This window comes from Prionailurus bengalensis, chromosome B4, assembly GCF_016509475.1.
Source record: "Prionailurus bengalensis isolate Pbe53 chromosome B4, Fcat_Pben_1.1_paternal_pri, whole genome shotgun sequence".
Lineage (NCBI taxonomy): Eukaryota > Metazoa > Chordata > Mammalia > Carnivora > Felidae > Prionailurus > Prionailurus bengalensis.
This window is the reverse complement of record NC_057358.1, coordinates 72,405,055-72,426,010: the sequence shown is the minus strand read 5'-3', so window position 1 is coordinate 72,426,010 and position 20,956 is coordinate 72,405,055. Positions and strand designations below refer to the sequence as shown.

The 20,956-nt window shown below is 40.8% G+C and overlaps 1 protein-coding gene across 2 annotated transcripts in view; it reads right to left on the bottom strand.

Moving 5' to 3' along the window:
- ANO6 (anoctamin 6) overlaps positions 1–20,956 on the bottom strand; it is a 199,484-nt gene that overhangs the window by 24,782 nt on the left and 153,746 nt on the right. For both annotated transcript variants that reach the window (XM_043563491.1, XM_043563490.1), the window contains 6 exons: positions 20,272–20,332; positions 13,809–13,951; positions 11,185–11,262; positions 5,914–6,139; positions 4,697–4,866; positions 4,392–4,489 (listed from right to left, as the gene is read on the bottom strand). In XM_043563491.1, the coding sequence (XP_043419426.1) occupies positions 4,392–4,489; positions 4,697–4,866; positions 5,914–6,139; positions 11,185–11,262; positions 13,809–13,951; positions 20,272–20,332 (776 nt within the window). The remainder of the gene's footprint in view (positions 1–4,391; positions 4,490–4,696; positions 4,867–5,913; positions 6,140–11,184; positions 11,263–13,808; positions 13,952–20,271; positions 20,333–20,956) is intronic.

Genomic DNA, 20,956 nt, shown 5'->3' with positions numbered 1-20,956 from the left:
CTTCAGGACATCCAACGAGATTCCTGGTTTCTACTGTTTTGTTTTTGGCTCTGCCTCACGCTTCCAGCCTCAGCCTCTTGACTGAACTGTCTCCAAGCCCCAAAGAAGCAGGTCTTTTGCTATCAGGGCCCCAAATCCATTACAATTTGGACTGAGGATGGAACCTCTGTCCCGGCAACCACTCGCATGACCGGCTCGGCTGGTACTTCCCTCTCTCAAGATACTGCCTTCCTCCACCTGTAATAGGTCATATTAGAAGTCTTTCTGACTAGCTTTCTTTTCTGAGCTCCAGGCTCTGAGCCTTTTGTTCAGTCTTCCTGAGTTGAACCACTCATCTGTAGTAGGAAATCTTGGGCTGTCATTCATCCATCACTGTTGGTGGCCTTTTGGGTTTTCTAGTGGGTTATAACGGATTCTAGTGCAAAGATCTCAATCTTGACTGCACACGAAAATCACTTAGAGAGCTTTTTAAAAATACAGATGCTAGACACGGGTAGGATCTTTCTTCTGCTAGCAGGGTTTACAACACAATTTTCTTAGGAATTTACCATGTACATTAGCAATAACAGCATTGTAAAAGGTTACCCTTCCGTAAGTCCTTATTATGTGTAAAGCATGATATAAAGCACTTTACACCTCATTTTCTCTTTGTATCTTTATCATATTTAATCCACATACTACAGATAATCACAATTTCTGTGTAGAATATTCTACAGTATTTCCATTTGCTAATTTTGATTATAAGCATCCTTCACTATCTGAATCTATTTTACTGTTCCTGAATGTAAAGAGTGAGTATGGATAGTGAGGGATAACTGTATTTAGGTTCTCTCAGTGTATCTTTGGTTCATCCTCTAGCCAAATCAGATCTTGAGAAGGGATAGTTTCCCTTGTAATAGCTCACTTTCCTGCTTTAAGTAGCGCATACCCATTGTAGAAAATACAGAAAACATATAAAGGATGAAAATTACAGCCCTCCATCATCTAAATGCCAAAGAACAATGCTACTGGCATTCTGGATATGTAATTATTTTACTTAACATTTTAGCATATAAATTTCTCCAGAGTGAATGGCTTAATGCAGGGATTGTGTCAGCCTTTTGTCAAATACGGAAGAGAATTCCCAGGAATGCCTCAAATATCAAAATACTAAGTGAGGCTGGGAAGGCCAAAGGGCTCTGAGCTTGCTTTCTGGGTACAAACAAACAACTCTGTTACTTTGCTGATGTGCTGTATCTGAAGGATGGGAGTCACTCATTCACACTAGAGCATGCCCACTAAATACGAGCTACCGATTTAGGTGCTAGCGGGACCCCAAAAGGAAGCTGGGTCACGGTGCCAGATGTGCTGCTCCGTTTGTTCCAAGGGTCCTTGCCAAGGACCTCAGGTGGTGTGGGGGTGGAAGAAGGTTAAGTTTGTGGTGACATTCATTTCACTGTGCTCGTTTTGACATATTTTAACAGTGTGAAAACAGTCACCGACTAACAAGGCTTTTCTCTCCATCCCTGTGTATTTTGGGGGTGAGGGTAGTTGTGGGTAGCAGGGATAACTGATAGATCTTTCACTTTGTGTGAAGAAAGAAAGAAGGAAGCTGGCAGCCAGACGCAAAGAAGCAGAGATGAGAAGAGCCCCTGTTGCTCTCTCAAGTGCTAACATCTAGCATTCCCAGTTTTCAGACAAGGGAAAGATAACTCAAAACACACTGCCCTTAAGTATTTTAGGCCAGGAGTAGAAATATCCAAATGAAAAGTTCAGGTCGCGATAATGTGCGACAGTAGACTCACTTGAAGTGCAGGTATAAACAGACCACAGATACATAATACTTCCTTTATTTTTAAATATTTCATGTGAATAAGTTTCATTTCATACCAATTTCTTAGTACCAGTTTAAGAAATCTACTCCCCCTCCCCAACCCCCGCTGCCACCCAGCCACTATGGTTTTCAAATCAGAAAATAGCTCACTGACAACCAATTAGTCATCAAAATTTAGTGTTAAATAATTAGCCTACTTCCTTCAGAAAAATGCTTTTTAATAATCTGAGTTAAGCCTTTCCTCTATTTGATATATTTATTCTCATATATAAACCCAATATTTGTGCATGACCTACTTTTACTCATTTGGAAAAATCTGAATATGAACTCGGTGAAGGTAAGGTTGTTTACTGAGTTGTAAGGCTCCAAAATAGTAATTTTATAGCTAAGACCAGAATCCCTTTTTTTATGAGGGGGGAGAGGGGAGAAGGGAGAGCTAGGGTGGGAAAGGGGGTGTCTGTTTAGAGACAGACCCTGATACTTTACATTTACTTCTCCACATGCAGAAGGCAGAGGATGAGCCTGGTGAAGAAATCTAGAAGGACACATTGATACCTAAAGGTTCCTGCTCTACAAATACAGAAAGAAAAGAAAAAAAGAGGTTAACGGCTCTGCAAAGAGAAAGAACAGGAACTTGGTAATGGGGAACAGAGAGGAGAAGTTAGGGGAGGGAAGAGAAAGAAAGAGAGGGAAGTTGTCTGTGGTGGGGGAAAGACAGGCAGCAGAGCCTGAAGCCTACAAAGCCTGGGGCGCCTGGGTGGCTCGGTTGAGTGGTTGAGCGGCTGACTCTTGACTTCAGCTCCAGTCATGATCTCATCACGGTTATGGGATCAAGCCCCAAGTCGGGCTCAATGCTCAGCACGGAGCCTGCTTGGGATTCTCTCTCTCCCTCTGCCCCTCCCCTACTCGTGTGCTCTCTTTCATCCTCTCTCTCTCTTTCTCTCTCTCTCTCTCTCTCTCTCTCTCTCACACACACACACACACACACACAATCCAGTTATATAGTGGGGTGAAAGACAAAGGTTTTTTATTTCAGAATAAAGTTGTTTTTCTGCCTCCGTGTCCCAAATGTCAGTAAAGACTGCTTGTGTGAGTGGTTTTAGAGGACACTGAGGAGAGGGACCACACTCTGCCTTTGGGTTGGCATGAGCAAAAAGTACAGATGTGGAAGGTGACACAGAAAGGAGATGAAAAGTTTTGTGAGCACAGAAACTCAGAGTCAGAAATTATCTTGAAAAGGTTAAGTGTGATACGCAGAAAAATGTACCCCCCAGATGTCCACGTCCCACTCCCCACAACATATGGATATGTTGAAGTCACATGGAAAGGAGGAATTAAGGTTGCAAATGAGCAGACTTTTATAGTTTCCTGGATCATGCAGGTGGACCCAATGTAATCACCAGGGCCAATAAAGGTGGAAGAGAGAGGGAGGGGGATGGGATTACAGAAGAGTCAGAGACACACAATATTTCTGGCTTTGAGATGACAAAGGAAGCCCTAAGCCAAGGAGTGGACAACACCTAGAAGCTGGAAAAGGCAAAGAAACAGATCCATCCTAGAAGCTTGTGAGAGGCACACATCCCTGGTAATACCTTGACTTTAGCCCACTGAAACCCCTGTCAGACTCGTGACTTCTAGAACTGTGAGATATTAAATCTGTTTTGTTTTGTGTTTTTTTTTTTCATTGTCCTATTACCATTAAGTTGGTGGCAATCTTAGCAATAAAAGATGAATATAATAAGCCCCCTGAAAAGGTGCAGAAATTGAGATGGCCCTGGACTATTTGCTTTGATACAAGATAGGGCTTCAGTGAAAATTGAAAAGGACAGTGTGACCTACACCAACATCTGTTGTTCTCATTTCTTAGGGAAAGAATGGTAAGTCAAAACATTTGTGGTTATCATTTTAGATGATTATCTCTTAAAACATTATGTAATCCTGGTGCCTTAGGACCACAAGAGAACCACTCTTCTTGAAAGCACATGGATTTGGAGTCCTAGGATCTTGGATTTGAATCCCACAGTAGCCTCTTATGGACAAGGCAAATGTGGATAAATCATTTAACCTCTTTAAGCCAAAGAATCTTCATTTGCATAAGGGAGATAAAAATAAGAATTGTTTGAAAAATTAAATGAGAGAGATCTACAAAGCACTTAATACAAGTGGCTGGCACACACTAGGAACTCAACAAATCACAACTGTTGATTTTTTAAACCATCCTATAAAGGGAGGAGAAAGTCCTGAGAAGTGAGGGAAATAGTTCACAGTCCCAAAAAAGGCCAACTCTCCATGGACTGGGATCAGTCAGCTACCAACAATGGGCTAATACGCATAAAGTGTAGCAGATGGAGATTTAAGTTAAACAGAGAGAAGTAGGTTTTTTAAAAACATAATTATTAAACACTGGATACGTTCACACCGTTGGTTGGACCATCTTGTCTGGAGACTTTTACTAAATAGAGTTTACTCCATTTTAGAGGTAGGCATGCAGCTGTGTGAACACATAGGCAAATGATTTGGATGGGTGGGCTCTCCCATCCCCTATCACATCCCCAAGATTATACGACTTAATACTCACGGAAGTAACACCTCTTGTATGTTATTCCAGATTGCTTTTCCTCCCATGATTATTGTCAGCTGTGTCGTCAGTTCAAGGAGACAGCCACCTGGGTCACACTGGAATATTAAAAAGAAAATCTCATTTAAATTTTAGATGGGTCTAACGTGAAATCGAGAAGGATTAATTTTATTTTTTTCTGATATTTATTCTGCTGAGGCAAAAAGAATCTGAAGAACATACGGTGAAGAAACTCTTCACTGGGCAACTTGGAGAAAACACAAAGCAGCTTAAACGGTCAAGAGATTGCAGTTCTATACTCATACCTCTTCATTTCTGTATTTTCCCAGCCAATAGACTGGGTCTCCTGGATAACCTACAAATTTGCCCTTAAAGAATGCGATGTAGAAACATGAAGAATAGTAGTTGACAAACTGGAATAAGAACATCTTCATGGTCAGGCTGTTCTCATAATCAGTCTGGGTCCTTGGGAGTTCTGTAGTTAAATAAAGGCAAGATTTTAGAATTGTGAACAGCTTTGAGACCCTAATCGAAGACACTGATACATGAGTTAACATGTTAAAAAAATACAATTCACACTGTTTTCATTTAAGCTGTTCTAAATTCCTTAATATAGCTGCTGTGTTAAGTTCACACATTGTTACAAGAGTCCGCCCCCTCCCCCAAGAATGCAATATCCCACATGGCAAAAATCTTCAAGGGTTCCTTAAAATTTACAAGCCCAATGTTTTCAAATGGGCAAAGGCTGTTCTCTCTCAGGTCTGAGTGGACAAAAAATTATTTTTGAACAGCCTGCTAAATGATATTCTTGTCTTCCTGAATTGCAAAAAGGTAGGACTGTTGAAACAACAAACAAAACAAGGGGGAACTTGTTACGAGAATTTGGGGAAGAGGAAGCAGGTCATCCTCCTAGTTGAGAATTTAAATCAGTCTGATCATTTTCAGAAGATGACCACTGAGCAGACCATTCGGAGAATGACCCAGGCATATGCAGCATGTGGGGAGCGCTTAACTCTGGCCAGGAAGCAGCTGCCTGGGATACAAGCCAGAGAGAGAGAGAGAGAAACATTTATTACAAAAGCTGGAGCTGATGAGAACAGAGCTATATTAATATGAACAGCATGGGGGGAAGCCACACAACACTGTGATTACTTGTCCTCTCAGCAAAAAAGGAGCATATTTGCCACTGGAACCATGACCCTATTCCACTTATTTGTAATAAAGAGACTATTTACTTTCAACAATAGGGTACGTGATCTAATGTAATTGAAAATATTATTCAGCACTGATCTGTTTACACAGAGCTTGGACATTATAATGATTGTCTTTGCTTTGTCCCTTTTACTAATGCAAAGCTGTAGATAATTCATTTCCCACACAGGTTAGATAAAATATGTTTACACTTGAAATTTTCTAAAATTTGTAACATACGGAAATTGAAATGCCTAAAAGAGACAGTCTCTATTTCTCACCAGGTTCCAAAAATGTCTTAGAAATGACCTAAGCTATAATAGGACCTTACCAAAATTAGTAATCATGATTGCTACTTTTTCATATATGGTGTTCAAAATCATGATGATGATAAAGCTGATGAGGGAAGCAGTGATAGACGTGGCCGTCTGTGGAGTCAGGTACTTCTGGATTGGATCTGTCCCATTAAAGTTCTTGGGAAGTTTTGCAGAAAATACAATGAACACTGAGAGCCTGTAGACAATGATCCCAATAACTGAGGCGATGATCAATAGGATCTGGAAGCACAATAAAGACAGCACTTCACTAATTACACAGCACTATTACTTCACTAATAGTGTTTTTACACCTAAAAATTAACCCCATGCTCAAATGGACAAGGTACACATGTAAAGTGATGGGTGATGGGATATCCTAAAGTGATATTCTTTAGGATATGCATTCAAGTTTTTGCTCAGTTATAATCCATGAAGGGGATAGGTTTCCTTCCAGCAGAGAACAGATCACCTGGTTCAAGGGTCAGCAGGTGCTACCTGTTGTCTTGGTCGCCTGCAGGAGGTGAGATTCTGAACAGGATGGGGAGCCTGCAGAGGTGCCCTGAGGAAACGTGGAAATGGCCACAGGTATCTGCTGATGAAAGCTTCACACACTTCTCCCTTGGATCTTAAGATCTGAAACTGGCAGTTATTCCTACCTGCTTTTGCACAAGATTCATTTCACTCATCTGTTGTTTTTGACTGCATAGACCAGTGTCAGTGAGGGGGTCTGAAGCACGGTTTGTACACGGTTGGTAGGATGTCGCTTCCTCCCTAGGCACGTTTTCTCCGGCCACTGGGTAATGCATATTAAAGGTTCTGTGTTTAAACTGTTTTCCCTACATCTACTTTCTTGGACTTACTCCAAAGCATGTACTCGATGTGTCTGACTGCTTGTGAAGACTGTTACCAGAGACAAAAGCTACAAAAAATGTGAATTTCAGGGCCAAGTAAAAGCTGCCCTGTTGTTTACAGCAACACAGAGAGGCTGGTTTTCACCTGTGGAGAGCAGTAAAGGGAGTGATTAACAGGCAGGGTCCTGGAACCAGGTTCCTGCATTCGAATCCCAGATGTGCCTCTAGTTGTGGGACCTTGTGCAAATCACTTAACCTATGGGGCTTCAACTTCTTTGCCCACGTAATGAAGGATCCTAATGGGAACTAACTTATAGGACTGTTGTGGGGATTTAATGAGTTACTCCAGGTAAAAACACTTAGAACACGAAGCCCAGGCAAACGAAAAGTACTATATACATGTGAGCTGTGGTTATGGAGGCTGAAGTGTTAACAAGATGTTTTTCTTACTTTTAAAGTTTGTACAGAAGGCATTATATTTCCTCCAATAATTTTGCTCATTATCTCCTTTCTTACAGTTAGGGTTTAATGCTTGTGAAAGGAATGACATGTTTATGTGTGTGAGTATATGTGAAAATTCGCCAAGGCTAAAGAAAATGTATTAGAGAAGGTATATCCAGTCTTCCTCTCTGAGAACAACAAATGCGGGCCATTTAAAGTGTATATATTTTACTTTATTTTATTTTTTGAGAGAGAGAGAGAGAGAGAGAGAGAGAGAGAGAGAGAGAGAGAGAGAGAGAATGAGAGAGAATGAGAGAGAATGAGAGAGAATGAGAGAGAATGCCAAGCAGGTTCCATTCTGAGCACGGAGCCCGACATGGGGCTCCATCCCATGACCCTGGATCATGACCTGAGTTGAAATTAACATTGGCTGCTCAACCAACAGAACCACTCAGGTGCCCCTAAATGGTACATATTTAAAAATATATATCTCCATAGGGGTGCCTGGGTGGCTCAGTCGGTTAAGTGTCTGACTCCTGACTTTGGCACAGGTCATGATGTCACGGTTTGTGGGTTTAAGCCCTGCATTGGGGTCTGTGCGGACAGTGCGGAGCCTGCTTGGGATTCTCTTCCTCTCTCTCTCTCTCTCTCAAAAAAAAAAAAATAAATTAATTTAAAAAAATTAAAAGATCTCCATAATAATTTTTAAATTATTAATTATAATGGCTGAGATTTTTAATTTTACTATTCAACTCAGCACATATTTTTAAAATCCTCAACAGCCCTGTGAGGTAAGTAGTATTGTATCTTTTACAAAGAAAAAGAGACCCAGAGAATAAGACTTTGACCCAAATTAAGCAACTAATAAGTGAAAAGAACTGAGTTACTCCAAGACTCTGGAGTCACACTAAACTCTACGTGGCACTGCTTCCTACATGGTTTATGAAATGAATTCTCATTCTTTTCAGAGCTTTTATAAACTTGGTATGTTTTCATACTTCTTCAGGGTACTTGACAGGTTCAGTATTTCTTCATAGAAGGAAGTCCTTATGAATCTTCATTCTTAAGTTCCTTACAAATCTTTCTGGCTATAACTTCAATATATGCTTATTAGGGAATATTTGAAATTACTCTATAGTGGACACTGGTTGTGTTTGCTGCCCTGAATCTGTTCCCAGACTTACAAGCAGACCCAGATTGTGCTTTGAGAGAATAATCTCTCCTCCATTTTCAGTCCTATGGCTTGGGCTGGATTGACCCCCTCCTCCCCTAGGGTTTACAGGTAGATCCTGATTGGTTTGAGGCAAATAGGTGTCTCATCCTATTGGCCTCAGCAAGTGATTCAAGGATTGAGAAATATCTTAATAAAATTCAGTGAGATGTGAGGAGAGATCTGCTAGTATCCATGGGAAAGAGAAGCTTGCTTGTCAATAAAGGAAGCTGCTGACAGAGACCTCTCTTGTTTTGAATGGGATGGGAGATCTGGAATCTTGCAGCCATTTTGAGACTATAAGGTAGTGCCTACACCCACCAAGCCAGGAGACCAGTGAACAGAGAATGATGACAGAACAAAACACAGCTCTTGATGTCATCTGGGCTGCAGTATCTATCCTTAATGGAAGTCATACCTCAGACCCGAGATTTTTAGTTACAGGAACCATTTATTGGTTCATTTTGTTGTCATCAGTGTTGTTTATACCAACTGGAGATTGATTTTCTGTCACCTATAATTGAAAGACTCCTAACTATAGGGGCACCTGGGTGGCTCAGTTGGTTAAGCACCGGACTCTTGATCTTGGTTGGCCCAGGTCATGATCTCACAGTTTTGTGAGTTCGAGCCTCACATTGGGCTCTGTGCTGACAGTGTGGAATCTGCTTTGGATTCTCTCTCTCCCTCTCTCTCTGCCCCTCCCACACACGCATTCTATCTCAAAATAAATAAACAAACATTAAAATTTTTTTTTAAATAAAGGAATAAAAGAAACAGAAAAAATGTATCTACTAACTATATACAGGCATAATTCCTTCAGAACTATGCATTGTTTGCATATTAAAAACTATTTTATGTATTTTCCTTAAACCTATCATAACCATAACATTTTCACATGTTGTCAAATATTTTTATGGACATACTTTCTTATGGCCGCACTATATTCTACTGTATGAAGGATTAGAAGTAGAGTATTTTGGCTCAGATTTTATATATACACAGTAAAACCTTGGTCTGAGAGCATAGTTTGTTCCAGAAACGTGCCTGTAATTCAAAGCACTTGCATATCGAAGCAAATTTCAAGAACCATTGGCTCAGTTGTGATCATGTGATGTTTGGCATCACGTTCTACTCATAATGCAAGACATCCCTCGTTTATCAAGTTAAAGTTAGAAATGTACGCTCATCTTGTGGAACACTTGCAGAACAAGTTACTCGCAGTCCAGGATTTTACTGGATAATAATGTATATAAATAAATATATATATATATTGTAATAAATCTGTATGTAACTAATCTTTACTAACTTACTATTTTGAAAGAGTTCCTGATTAAAAATTTTTACATGCTGAATTGTGGATTAAAGCACATGAATATTTTTGACTCTTGATACTTACTGTCATACTGCTAAGAAGGCCAGAAGCAGCTTAAAATTTTCATAGCTTAGGTATGAGAGCAGCTGATGACTGCACTTCATCCTCACAAACACTGAGCCTTATCACTTAATAGGTGAAACACTGTATCTCATTTTAGTGTGCACTGATTTAATTAGGATTGAGGCTTGACAGTTGCCAGGGTGTTTTTTCTTTTGTGAAAGGGTATTCATGTTCTCTGCCTCTGTAGCTCTTGAGATCTTTGGTGTTATCTGACAAGTGATCTGGACTTCTTATGTATTGAATGCAGTAAACCTTTGCCCTATTGGTTAACAAAAATTTCTTCTGCTGTTTTAAGCTTAGAACACTTCTGATGTGTGGAATCTTTAAAGGTTTTTTTTTTTATGTTTATTTATTTATTTTTTTGAGAGAGAGAGCAAGTGCAAGTGGGAGAGAGGCAGAGAGAGACGGAGAGAATCAGAAGCAGGCTGTCAGCACAGTGCCTGATATGGGGCTCAAACTCATGGACCATGAGATCATGACCTGAGCCAAAATAGGATGCTTAACTGACTGAGCCACCAAGGTGCCTGGATGTGTGGAAATCTTTAAATATTTTCCTCTGAAACTTCTTCCATTGCTGTTATGTTTAGAAAGTCTTTTTATATCTAGAGATTACATATTCACCAATATTTATTTCTAGTTTATGGTGTTATCTTTTGATTGTTTCTGGAATTATAATATATGTTAATAGTATGGTTTCCATCTTTCTCTCCCAAGTAGCTAACAAGTGTTCCGTCACCATTTATTAAATAATCTTTACTTATCCCACTGATTTATAATGCCTCCCTTCTTGTGTATTGTTAATGATAGGAGGTCCCATATCTGGGCTTCATGTCCTATTTTCTAATTCGGCTATTTTTGAGCCAATAAAATTCTTGATATATTACTAATTATTATATTACTAATATGACTTTATTAATAATAAACCCCAAATTAATTTCAAAAGTCCTGATAATCCAGGCATATTATCTTTTCATCTACAATAATTTAAGTCTTCTTTTGTATCTTTCAGTAGTTTTTACGTTTTCTCTGATAATTCCTATTATCCTTTTAAGGCTATCCCTAGACATTTTATTTTAGCTATTACTGTTGGAAAATTTTAGAATTCTTAATGCCCCCCATTTGGTCTCTTCACCAGAAAATGGAAAATCCAGAACCATTGATCTGATCTAAACACATAGAGGTGGCAGGAACTGAAAGAACCACTGTGAGCAGATAGATATTGAGAGTTGTTCCACATGGTGGCTGAGTGGTTCTCTGGAAACACTTCTATCAGACTACCAGTTTCCAGTGTGCTTTCAGTTTCCAGGATATTTAAAATTAGATATTAAAAAGTCTGTGACTGATTTACCCAGAATAAGACAGCACTTGCACAGAGGGTTATACGGATACATTTTCCCCAGGTAGTGAAGGGCACACGCTCTTCTTCCTAAAAAAAAAAAAAAAAAAAAAGTTTAGTCAATCAAAGGTATACTCTGGTGAAATGATTTTTGCCCTGATTGGTCTCTAAATCCTAAGCTTAATTTTTGTAAAAATTAGTTTTCAAACAGCCTCCTTACTCATAACTGCATTTTGTTGTTGTTGTTGATTTCAAACACACACATAACAAGTACGTGCTCATTTTAATGGTTTTTGAAAATGTGAGCATGAACAATGAACCGTTTGTCTGCTGTGATCTCAGCTCAGGAGTCTATCTGACAACGCTAAGCTGTAAACTACATTCCTGAGCTTGTCTCAGATTCTAGAAATGGTGGCAATGACGGCACAGAGCCCACGCAGGACAGTGAGTTCCACGGTGTCTGCAAATACTAGGTACCTACTATGTGTTTCTTGGTTGAGCTTTATATATTGATTTGGCATAGCTATGAATTTTAAAAGTTTCCATAACTCATAAGAATATATTTAATTTTTAAGACTGGAGATCAGTACTTCTCAAGATTTATCTGGATTGTAAGAGTAGCTATAGTATAATAGTAGCCACAAATACTTACATTTACTCTAGGCCAGGTACTATTCTAAGTAGGTTCTGCACATTAACTCAGTTAATCCTAACCACAACCGTGTGAGGAAGCAACTCTATCAATCCCGTTTTATAGAGGAAGCTATGGCACAGAGAAGTTAAATAATTTGTCGAAGATCATTCGGCTAGTAAGTTGCTGTTTAGATTTGCAGTCTCATTCCCAAGACTTCATTACCACACTACAGCCTAATTGAGTATGCATTAGCAATGAAAGTAAAACGAGGAAAAAAGATAAAGAAAAATGAACCTTCATCTTTAATTTTTTAACAAGCTATGTTTCAACGGAAATTTAACTTATTCGTTGGCAATTTTAAATTACCAAATTGTCTTTCTTCAGCACCTTTTCTGTTGCCAATATTATCAGCTTTTTCTACCCTACTATTTAAAAGGTGTTTTCAGGGGCGCCTGGGTGGCACAGTCGGTTAAGCGTCCGACTTCAGCCAGGTCACGATCTCGCAGTCCGTGAGTTCAAGCCCCGCGTCGGGCTCTGGGCTGATGGCTCAGAGCCTGGAGCCTGTTTCTGATTCTGTGTCTCCCTCTCTCTCTGCCCCTCCCCCGTTCATGCTCTGTCTCTCTCTGTCCCAAAAATAAACGTTGAAAAAAAAAATAATAAAATAAAATAAAAGGTGTTTTCAACATCAAATTTTATGTAAGTTTCTGCCTTCATTTCTGAATGTGCTGTCCTTCAACAGCACATGGTTTGACCCCATCCTCTTCCATAGTAAACAGTGAGAACTATACAAAATGGGAATCACTGGAAGCTTGTTATGTTGTAAAAGACAAACGTCACCTTCTGTTGATAACTGAACCTCATTTTTTTTCCATTTATAAAATGAGGAGGTTGAACTGCTCCCTCCAGTCCCTTTTAGTGTCGGCCTTCTGTAAATCTCTGATTCAATTTATAAAATCTATACTTGGGGACATTTTCAGATGCTCTTGTTAAAAGCATTTTCTTTCCAAGAATTATTCGTACTCAGAACTGACTGTCCTTATGCTGATGACTGCAAGAACAATCAGCTCTAAATTTTCTGTGTTGATGGAAAAGAGCACTAATGCAGATGACTCAAAAATTATCTTTCACTGGCTTTGGAATGTTTCTACCGAGAGGTATAGCTTTGTTTTATTTTTATTTTTGCAGTAGCAGAAGGAATTTACCTTTCCAATTATATAAAATGCCTAGCACAGGCCTAAACATAGTTGGACTTCAACAACTGTTTCCCTTCTTCCTCTAGTCTTTCTACAACTTGAGGATGACAGACGCACAGTCTCGCGTGCGTCCCAACCAGAAGGTGGAGCAGTGGCTGAGGCTTTAGTGCAGCACAAAGGGTGGCTGGTCTAGGATGAAAAAGGGGCTGTAATAATGAAGGTGCATGTGAAAAACTGAGAATCAACCAAAAAATCCAATGCATCCTTCCCTATACAACGAGCTCGTGGAGTCTGATTTTTCTTTTCTGCATTTTTTACCGGAATGAAAGGACACAAACCAATGCATCTTTTCTTCTACATTTTAAGTCAGGGTCTAATTTTTTCCCCCCACTTTTACTTTAGATTAGGTCAATAAAACCTAATCTAGTAGGTGATACTACGATTTAAAAGAGAAAAACAAGTTACTTTTTTTTTTTTTTAAAGAGGATGTTGATAACTTACTCAACTTGTGGAAACAGACTATAGCCACGGGAAAGGTAACAACAAAGAAGGGTCACATTTATCTCCCATGTCCACTGTTTTAAGCGATACTTCTTTGGCTTGGCTGCACATTAGAATCACCAGGGAAGCTTTAAAAAAATCCCTGTGCCTGGAACACACCCCAGGCCACCAAGTACCATCAGGGCACGCAGTGATGGGTTCCGGGCATCGGTATTTTTTAAGGTACCCAGGTGATTACAATATGCCACCAAAGCTGAGAACTGCTGTAATAAACAGGCTAGAGTGCATCGACCTAACGTCCACTTTACCTGAGTGATCTCGTTGATCACCACGTGAGTGCACCGGGCCTCATATTCTGGCCGGGCTTGCTCCTCCTGCTGTAACTCAACAGTGTCCCATTCGTACTCCAGTTCTGCCTGGCGCCGCTTCCAAAACTCCAGAAACAAGGTTACTAACAGAGAGAGAACAGGAGCATGGGGACCGTCAACAAAGCTGTCCTGAATTATTAATCATTGTAATTACTCATAACACTTTTGTACACGGTCAATAAAACCTAATCTAGTAGGTGATACTATGATTTAGAAGAGAAAAACAAGTTACTTTTTTTTTTTTTAAAGATGATGTTGATAATTTACTCAGCTTGTGAAAACAGACTATAGCCACTGGAAAGGTAACAACAACACGATGGTCAGAAGGCACGTGAGTGTGTCTAACGCTAGAACATCTGCTACCAGCATGTTGTTGCCAACTAAAAAACACAAATAACTGCCATAATTCAAAAACAGTTTATGGTCCATCCATCCTTCAGCCTGTTCTTCCCTACATCCCTTTCCCTCTCTTCTTTCCTAAGAGCCTGGTGGCGGGGGGGGGGGGGGGGGGGGGACTTTAGTAGTCCCTATATCTCTATTTACCACCACCCAAGCCACCCCGGATTAAAAAAATATTCTTAAATATGCAAAAATGATGCTTTTCTCAATCTTGTGTGAAATATGAATGAAATAATTTTTAGAACTCTTTACTATCTTTTAAGACCTGAAACTTAAAATACTAAATAAAAACAACATTAAATGTTGATTGAAAATATAGTTTCAGGGTAAATCCCACAGACCCTTCTTTCTTTTTTATAAAATTTTTTTTAATGTTTATTTATTCTTTGAGAGAGAGAGAGAGAGAGAGAGAGAGAGACAGACACAGAGAGAGAAACAGGGGAGGGGCAGAGAGAGAGGGAGACACAGAATCAGAAGCAGGTTCCAGGCTCTCAGCTGTCAGCACAGAGCCCGATGCAGGGCTGGAACTCATGAATCATGAGATCATGACCTGAGCCGAAGTCAAGACACTCAACCGACTGAACCACCCAGGTGTCCTTTCAATCAGACTGGTACCCCTAAGCTCTTCCTATATAGAAATACTGGATTTACCACTGTTCCACACACAAGTATTTTTATGTGCGGAGAATAAAGAGAAACAAGACACAGGCCGTGCTTCAAGGAGCTCCTAGGTGTGTAGGAATGATGGTGAAATGATAGTTATCAGAGACTAGCGGGGGGGGGGGGGTGGTCAGGATAAGAGCACAGGTGGCTCTGGGTGAGTGACCAACGAGTAGCCGAGGCTCTCCCAGAGAAGGGGCCACTACAGCCACTCTGAGATGACCGACTTGGATTCGATCAGGTGAAGGTTGGATATTAAAGTCATCTCCCGTGGGAGCTGTGCACGCACAGGCAAGGAAGCCAGAGACTCAGATACTTTCCAGAAACTGCAAATATCTGGAAGTGAGTGCAAGGTATAATGAGGAAGCCTGGGGCAGCCAGTGGAGAGATCGCCGGGGCACATCACAAAGGACTCTATGCCTTGAAAGAAGTTCAGGTTGTAACTTAAAGGAAGAGGGGATATTGCAGGTGGTCTGGAGACTAGAGGCAGGGAGACCTGATTGCCTAGGTGGGGAGGTGAGAGAAGACAGCACATTTGGCAGGAAGAATGGTTGGAAAGATGCAGGTATGTAAAGGGAAGGAAGAGGTCTAGGATGCCAGCCATGTTTCTGGCTTGGGCAATGTCCTAAATTCTAGTGCCATACCCCACAATGCGAAGGGCTATAAGAGAAGTGAGTCCAAGAAGGCAACAGGTTTGGTTCTAACCAGGTGCCTCTGGGCCACAGAAAAGATGTCTAGTAGGTATGTAAAAGTCTACAACTTGGGAGAAAGACCTAAGGTATGCCAGGAACTTTTTTTTTTTTAAGTTAATTTATTTTGAAAGAGAGAGAATGTGAGCAGGGAGAGGGAGAGGGAGAGAGAAAGAGAGACTCCTAAGCAGACTCCACACTGTCAGCACAGAGCCTGATGAAGGACTCAAACTCACGAACCATGGGATCATGACCTGAGCTGAAATCAAGAGTCAGATGCTTAACTGACTGAGCCACCCAGGTGCCCCTGAACCGGATACTTTTTATAGTAGTAACTGAGGCCAGGCATGGATGAGATCACTAAATGAGGTGTAGAGGGGTGGGTCTCATCCTGGCTGCACATGAGAAGCACTTGGGAGCTTTAAAAAAAACAACAGTGAGCCCAGGCACCATCCCTGAGTTTCTGATTATATTGGACTAGAATAGGGGCATGAACATTGTGTTTTGTTTTGTCTCAAAGGTCTAACATCAGTCAGAGTTGAGAATCGCCAGAGTGGAGAGCAGAGAGAAGCTGGCCTGACATCCTGCAGATCTCAGGTGGGCAGCCAGAGATAAAGAAGGAGACCCTGGGAAGTGGCTGCTAGTGGCATGAACTGAGCACTCCCCAGTGGTGAAGACAACCGAAATCGGGAAAGCACTCACCTCCCAGTGGTGTTTGTTTTAACTTTACTAATTTTCCAGTACAATGAGTGAGAGTAGAAATAACCCAGATGTTGGAATCAAGTTCAAATTCTGGTTCTGACAATTATCAGATGTGTGACTCCTGGTCAAAATGTTCCAACTTTCTGAGCCCCCCCCTTCCCTTTCTGTAAAATGGGGGGCAAGAAGACGTACCTCACAGGGCTGTTATGAACTTAATGACATAGGTAAAAGCCCTCACACCCCTCTATGGTAACTATCACTCTCCTCATTTTAGACACAAAGAGAGAGAGGCACAGAAAGGTTAAAATACTTGCCCGAGGTTACAGTTTTGGAGGCAGGAATCAAACCCAGGCATTCTTGGCTCCAGAACCCAAGCTCTGCTTCCTCACCATGTGGTATTGCCTCAAGCTGCCTGCTCCTTAGCTAGGCGGGACATTGGAGGGTGAAGTCTACAAAACCCTTGGGCATTAGTTCTCAGGGCCCATGGAGACATTGGTAACGTATAATAACCACTCAAGGTTTTAGACTGCTCATGGGCCACAGCACTGCCGATGCACATCGCTGGGGAGCCCAGAGCACCAGGGCCTCGGGTGACTGTGCATGATGTCAGAAAGGAATTTCCTGTCCTGTGTCTTTGGAACGCTCTTCCTCTGGTGGGGAGCACTGCACCTATGTTCTCTGGCAAACCACACACATGAGGCACTTATTGATTAGAGAGACACAGGGCTCTTACATCGACATGTAATAGAGAAGAGGGAAGGCTGCCTAGGACCTTGGGAAGCAAGAACAGCTTGTCCTCTTAATCAAGGTATTACTACATCTAAAGAAAGTATGCATCACATGAAGACGAGAGCCATATACAGCACTGGTGGTGCCATCCAGCGGTGTCCAAGGACAAGGGGTACACTGTAGCACGTGGTAGTGTTCTAGTCACTAGACGTTTACTGCTGGAGAGCAGGGATATTTTACGAGGCCTTGTAATGAGTTAGACCTCTTTACTCACAAAGGTAGTAAGATAGATGAGCTTTGCTCAGCCTCTATTCCAACTTCCTAACTAAGACTAGATTAAAAACCACATGGCTTCAGACTTTCTTGCAGCTGGGGTTCCTGATATGATTTTACAAAATGCCTATCAGATGCATTTATGTGTCACTTAAATCCGAAACGGAGTTGAATGGAGGCAGAGATGGCTGCAGGAGTGGCATTATTGTGCTGGTGTGGATGCAGTGGGAACAGTAGAGTGAGTTCTCAAACTAACTGGCTATAGCTGTTTCCTGATCCCCAAGTGTAGCAGGTTAGGATAATGCCTTCCTGACTCCCCAGCCCCCCCATAAGCCAAGTGTCTGGTGTTTTTCTGGACATCACTAGGCCCAGCCCAAGACTCCAAGGTGAAAATTAAAAACTGCAGCCATGCAGCCATGCAGCCATGCAGCCAAGAGCCTGGAGCCAGGGAGAATCCAATGGAAGGAGGTAAGGAGCAATAAGGAATGAGGAGGAGCGGATATGTTAGCAACTGGTACTTCCGCCATGGGTTTAGGACTCCAAGTCAGTATGAACGGGTGGGCTGGCTTGGCCTAAAAGGGTGGACGTTTTTCAGGTAAGTATATGGTTGGTGCTACATTTGCTACAAAAGGCTTACAGCCCTCAACTTTTAGAATTCTGAGGGAGCCAAAACTACTAACAATACTCTAATAGACCTGGGCACACAAGAGATGCTAGAGGAATATGAATGGCAGTGATATAAAAGACTTCACATGGTCCTCCTGCCTCTTTGGTTCTGCAATTTCTGATTTCCTGTAACAAGGTTCACAGCAGCGGTTATCATAAGGGCAGAGGTAACAGGAAAAGCAATACGATACACTTTAAAAATAAAGACTTCATCATACATACATATCCTTAAAGATGCACATATGCTACTACAAGCAGTGTTGAAATGTTTTCTGCATTCTAAAATCTGATGAAATAAAGTCAGCTGAATATGCTTAAGTCAGTTCTACAAACATGGTGGAGTTGATGGTTACAGAAAGCAAAGTCAGCTAGGAAATTTGAGGTTTATCTTTGCAGTGCCAAGATTAATTTATAAATTTTTGCTTTATTTAAAATGTATTTCTAAATTAGGGCTGTCAACATGCATTAGGATACCTATGGAGTTCAACAGATGTGTCAGAATTTTATACTTTACAAATCAGTGCTGGTTTGTTAAAAGGACCATCACCCAGGTGTTCAGTACCTCTGCTCTTATTAGGGGGAGGATAAAAGTGACATATTTAAAAAAAACTTATTTTTTTAGCATTTATTTATTTTTGAGAGAGAGGGAGAGAGAGACAGAGCGTGAGCAGGGAGAGGCTGAGAGACTGAGACACAGAGTCTGAAGCAGGCTCCAGGCTCCGAGCTGCCAGCATAGAGCCTGACGCACGGCTCCAACTCACAGACCACGAGATCATGACCTGAGCTGAAGTCAGACGCTTAACCAACTGAGCCATCCAGGTGCCCCAAAAGAAATATATTTTACAATGGAGGGGTAAAGAGGATCTTAATGCACGAATTTGATCTTTATTCTATGTGTCAAATATTAGCTAGTGTTTGGTCTGTAGCCAAAACATAGGTAAATGTCTGCAGGACAATAACTTTGTAGGTAAGTTTGGCCATCTTATAGTTTACTTTCCCCAGGAGCGGCAACTAATCTGTAAACAGTGCCCAGAACTATTGGATCATCTGTTCTGGGATCCATTTGGTGACTTCTAACAGGCATAACCACTGTGAAAGAGAAACGCTCTCGAGGACACTGAGGAAGAACTGTTTCGTGAGCTGCATGTGTTCATGTGTCGTCTTCTCAAGACTAAGAGACCCGAGTCATGTTCCTCTCCCAGCTATCTATATAACCTGAGCTCTAGCTCCCCCTTGACTTACACAATAAAACTGGAAGCACATTTGTCTGTGAAAATGGAATTTTTTTCTTCTATGGTAGAACATTTATGTCAATTAAACATTTAAATGTCTTCATTTAAAGAAAATGGTAATTGCCTCATTATATTAATGATGCTATTCAAAGTAAATAATACAACTATAGTGTTAAAGCACCTACAGAAGAATTATATTCTTTAGGACTATATTTATTAAATAGTTTATTATTATTATTTACTATTATAATAGTAACATATACTTATTAAATACTCACTCATATAAAAGAGTATAAAGAAGAAAGCTTACTTGTAATCTCTGTGTTGTGGCTTCCCCCAAAACCCCAACCCCATGAAAGTCAGGGTGGATCACAGCTATGGGGACTATTACAATAATAGCTCCCAATGAACCATGTCTCCCTGTATCCAAGTCCTTGGACAGTCAGTCCTCTGACCTCCTCACATTGTTGTTGGCTTGGCCATGACCTACTTTGGCTGATGGGACATTCACAAACTTGATGCAACAACAGACTCAAAAAATGTCTGTGTATTGGGGTTTGCCCTCTCTTGCTTCTCTTTGGAACCCTAAAACCACCATGTGAAGAACCTTCACTGGAGGATGAGACACCATGTAGATCAAGACTAGCCAGCCCAGCTGAGCCCCATAGACCAAACCAGACTGGTGACTGCCAGACCATCTACCCCAGCGGAGCTGCTAGCTTACTGCAGATATCAGCTGAGCCAGCATGTGACTGGAGAACATCCCAGCTGATGTAGAGAATCATGAGAAATAATAAATGTGTGTTTTAAGTAACCATATTGTCAAGTAGTTTTTTATGCAGTAATTCATACATTGGTCTTTAGAGTTGTAAATGGAGCTCTAAGGGAGCTGAAGCTTGAGGAATCCAAGGTCCTAAAAGTAGGTTACTTTGATAGCTTATATAAAACTGTGAAATGCTATTAAATTAGATGCCTATACGATCTCAGGTTTGTTTCTTTTAATGTTAAGATGTAAAAGTAAACTGGAAAAAAAAAAAAAGGAAAATAACTTACCCCATACTCCCATAAATACTGCAAACACTAGGGTTCCAAAACTGTCAAAGATGCACAATTTCTAGAAAATACAATAACGACATATAAATTAATCATGTTTTCTACTCACTAGAATTCAGCAAATATGTAATGCTTTGTGTATTCTCTAGTCTGAATTTCTTTTAAAGCAGATACTACTATACACTTACAGATGGGATTTCTTATTGTTTTGAGAGCAAACAGCCTTTGCCGCATTTATCACAGTGCATTTTCCAATGGAATCTTTCCCCATCATGATAAAGAAATTGGCATAGCTGCTAAGATTCCACTTCATTTAAAGTCTCTATCAGACTTCTGAATAATGGCCTCTCCGGATAAGCTGTCATAGTGAACTTGAAGTAGGATAGCTCTAAAAATACAGTGAACTCAAAGCAACTTTTAGATTTACAATTTGCATCTTATCATCATCTCATCCTGGTCAGAGGGTAAGTTACTGAATTCTTGCTTTTCTTGTTGAGGAAAGCACACTGCTGGGGTTTATTCTGAGACAGCTCTGCCCAAGGACAGCTCTGCTTCCCCAAACCCAATTATGGCTTTCTACCATCAATGACAGAGGTTTCCATTAGATTAAGGATGCACAGGGGCTTTTGCTGACATTACAGTGGGTACAACAACCATGACTGAATAGATGATACACCTACACAAA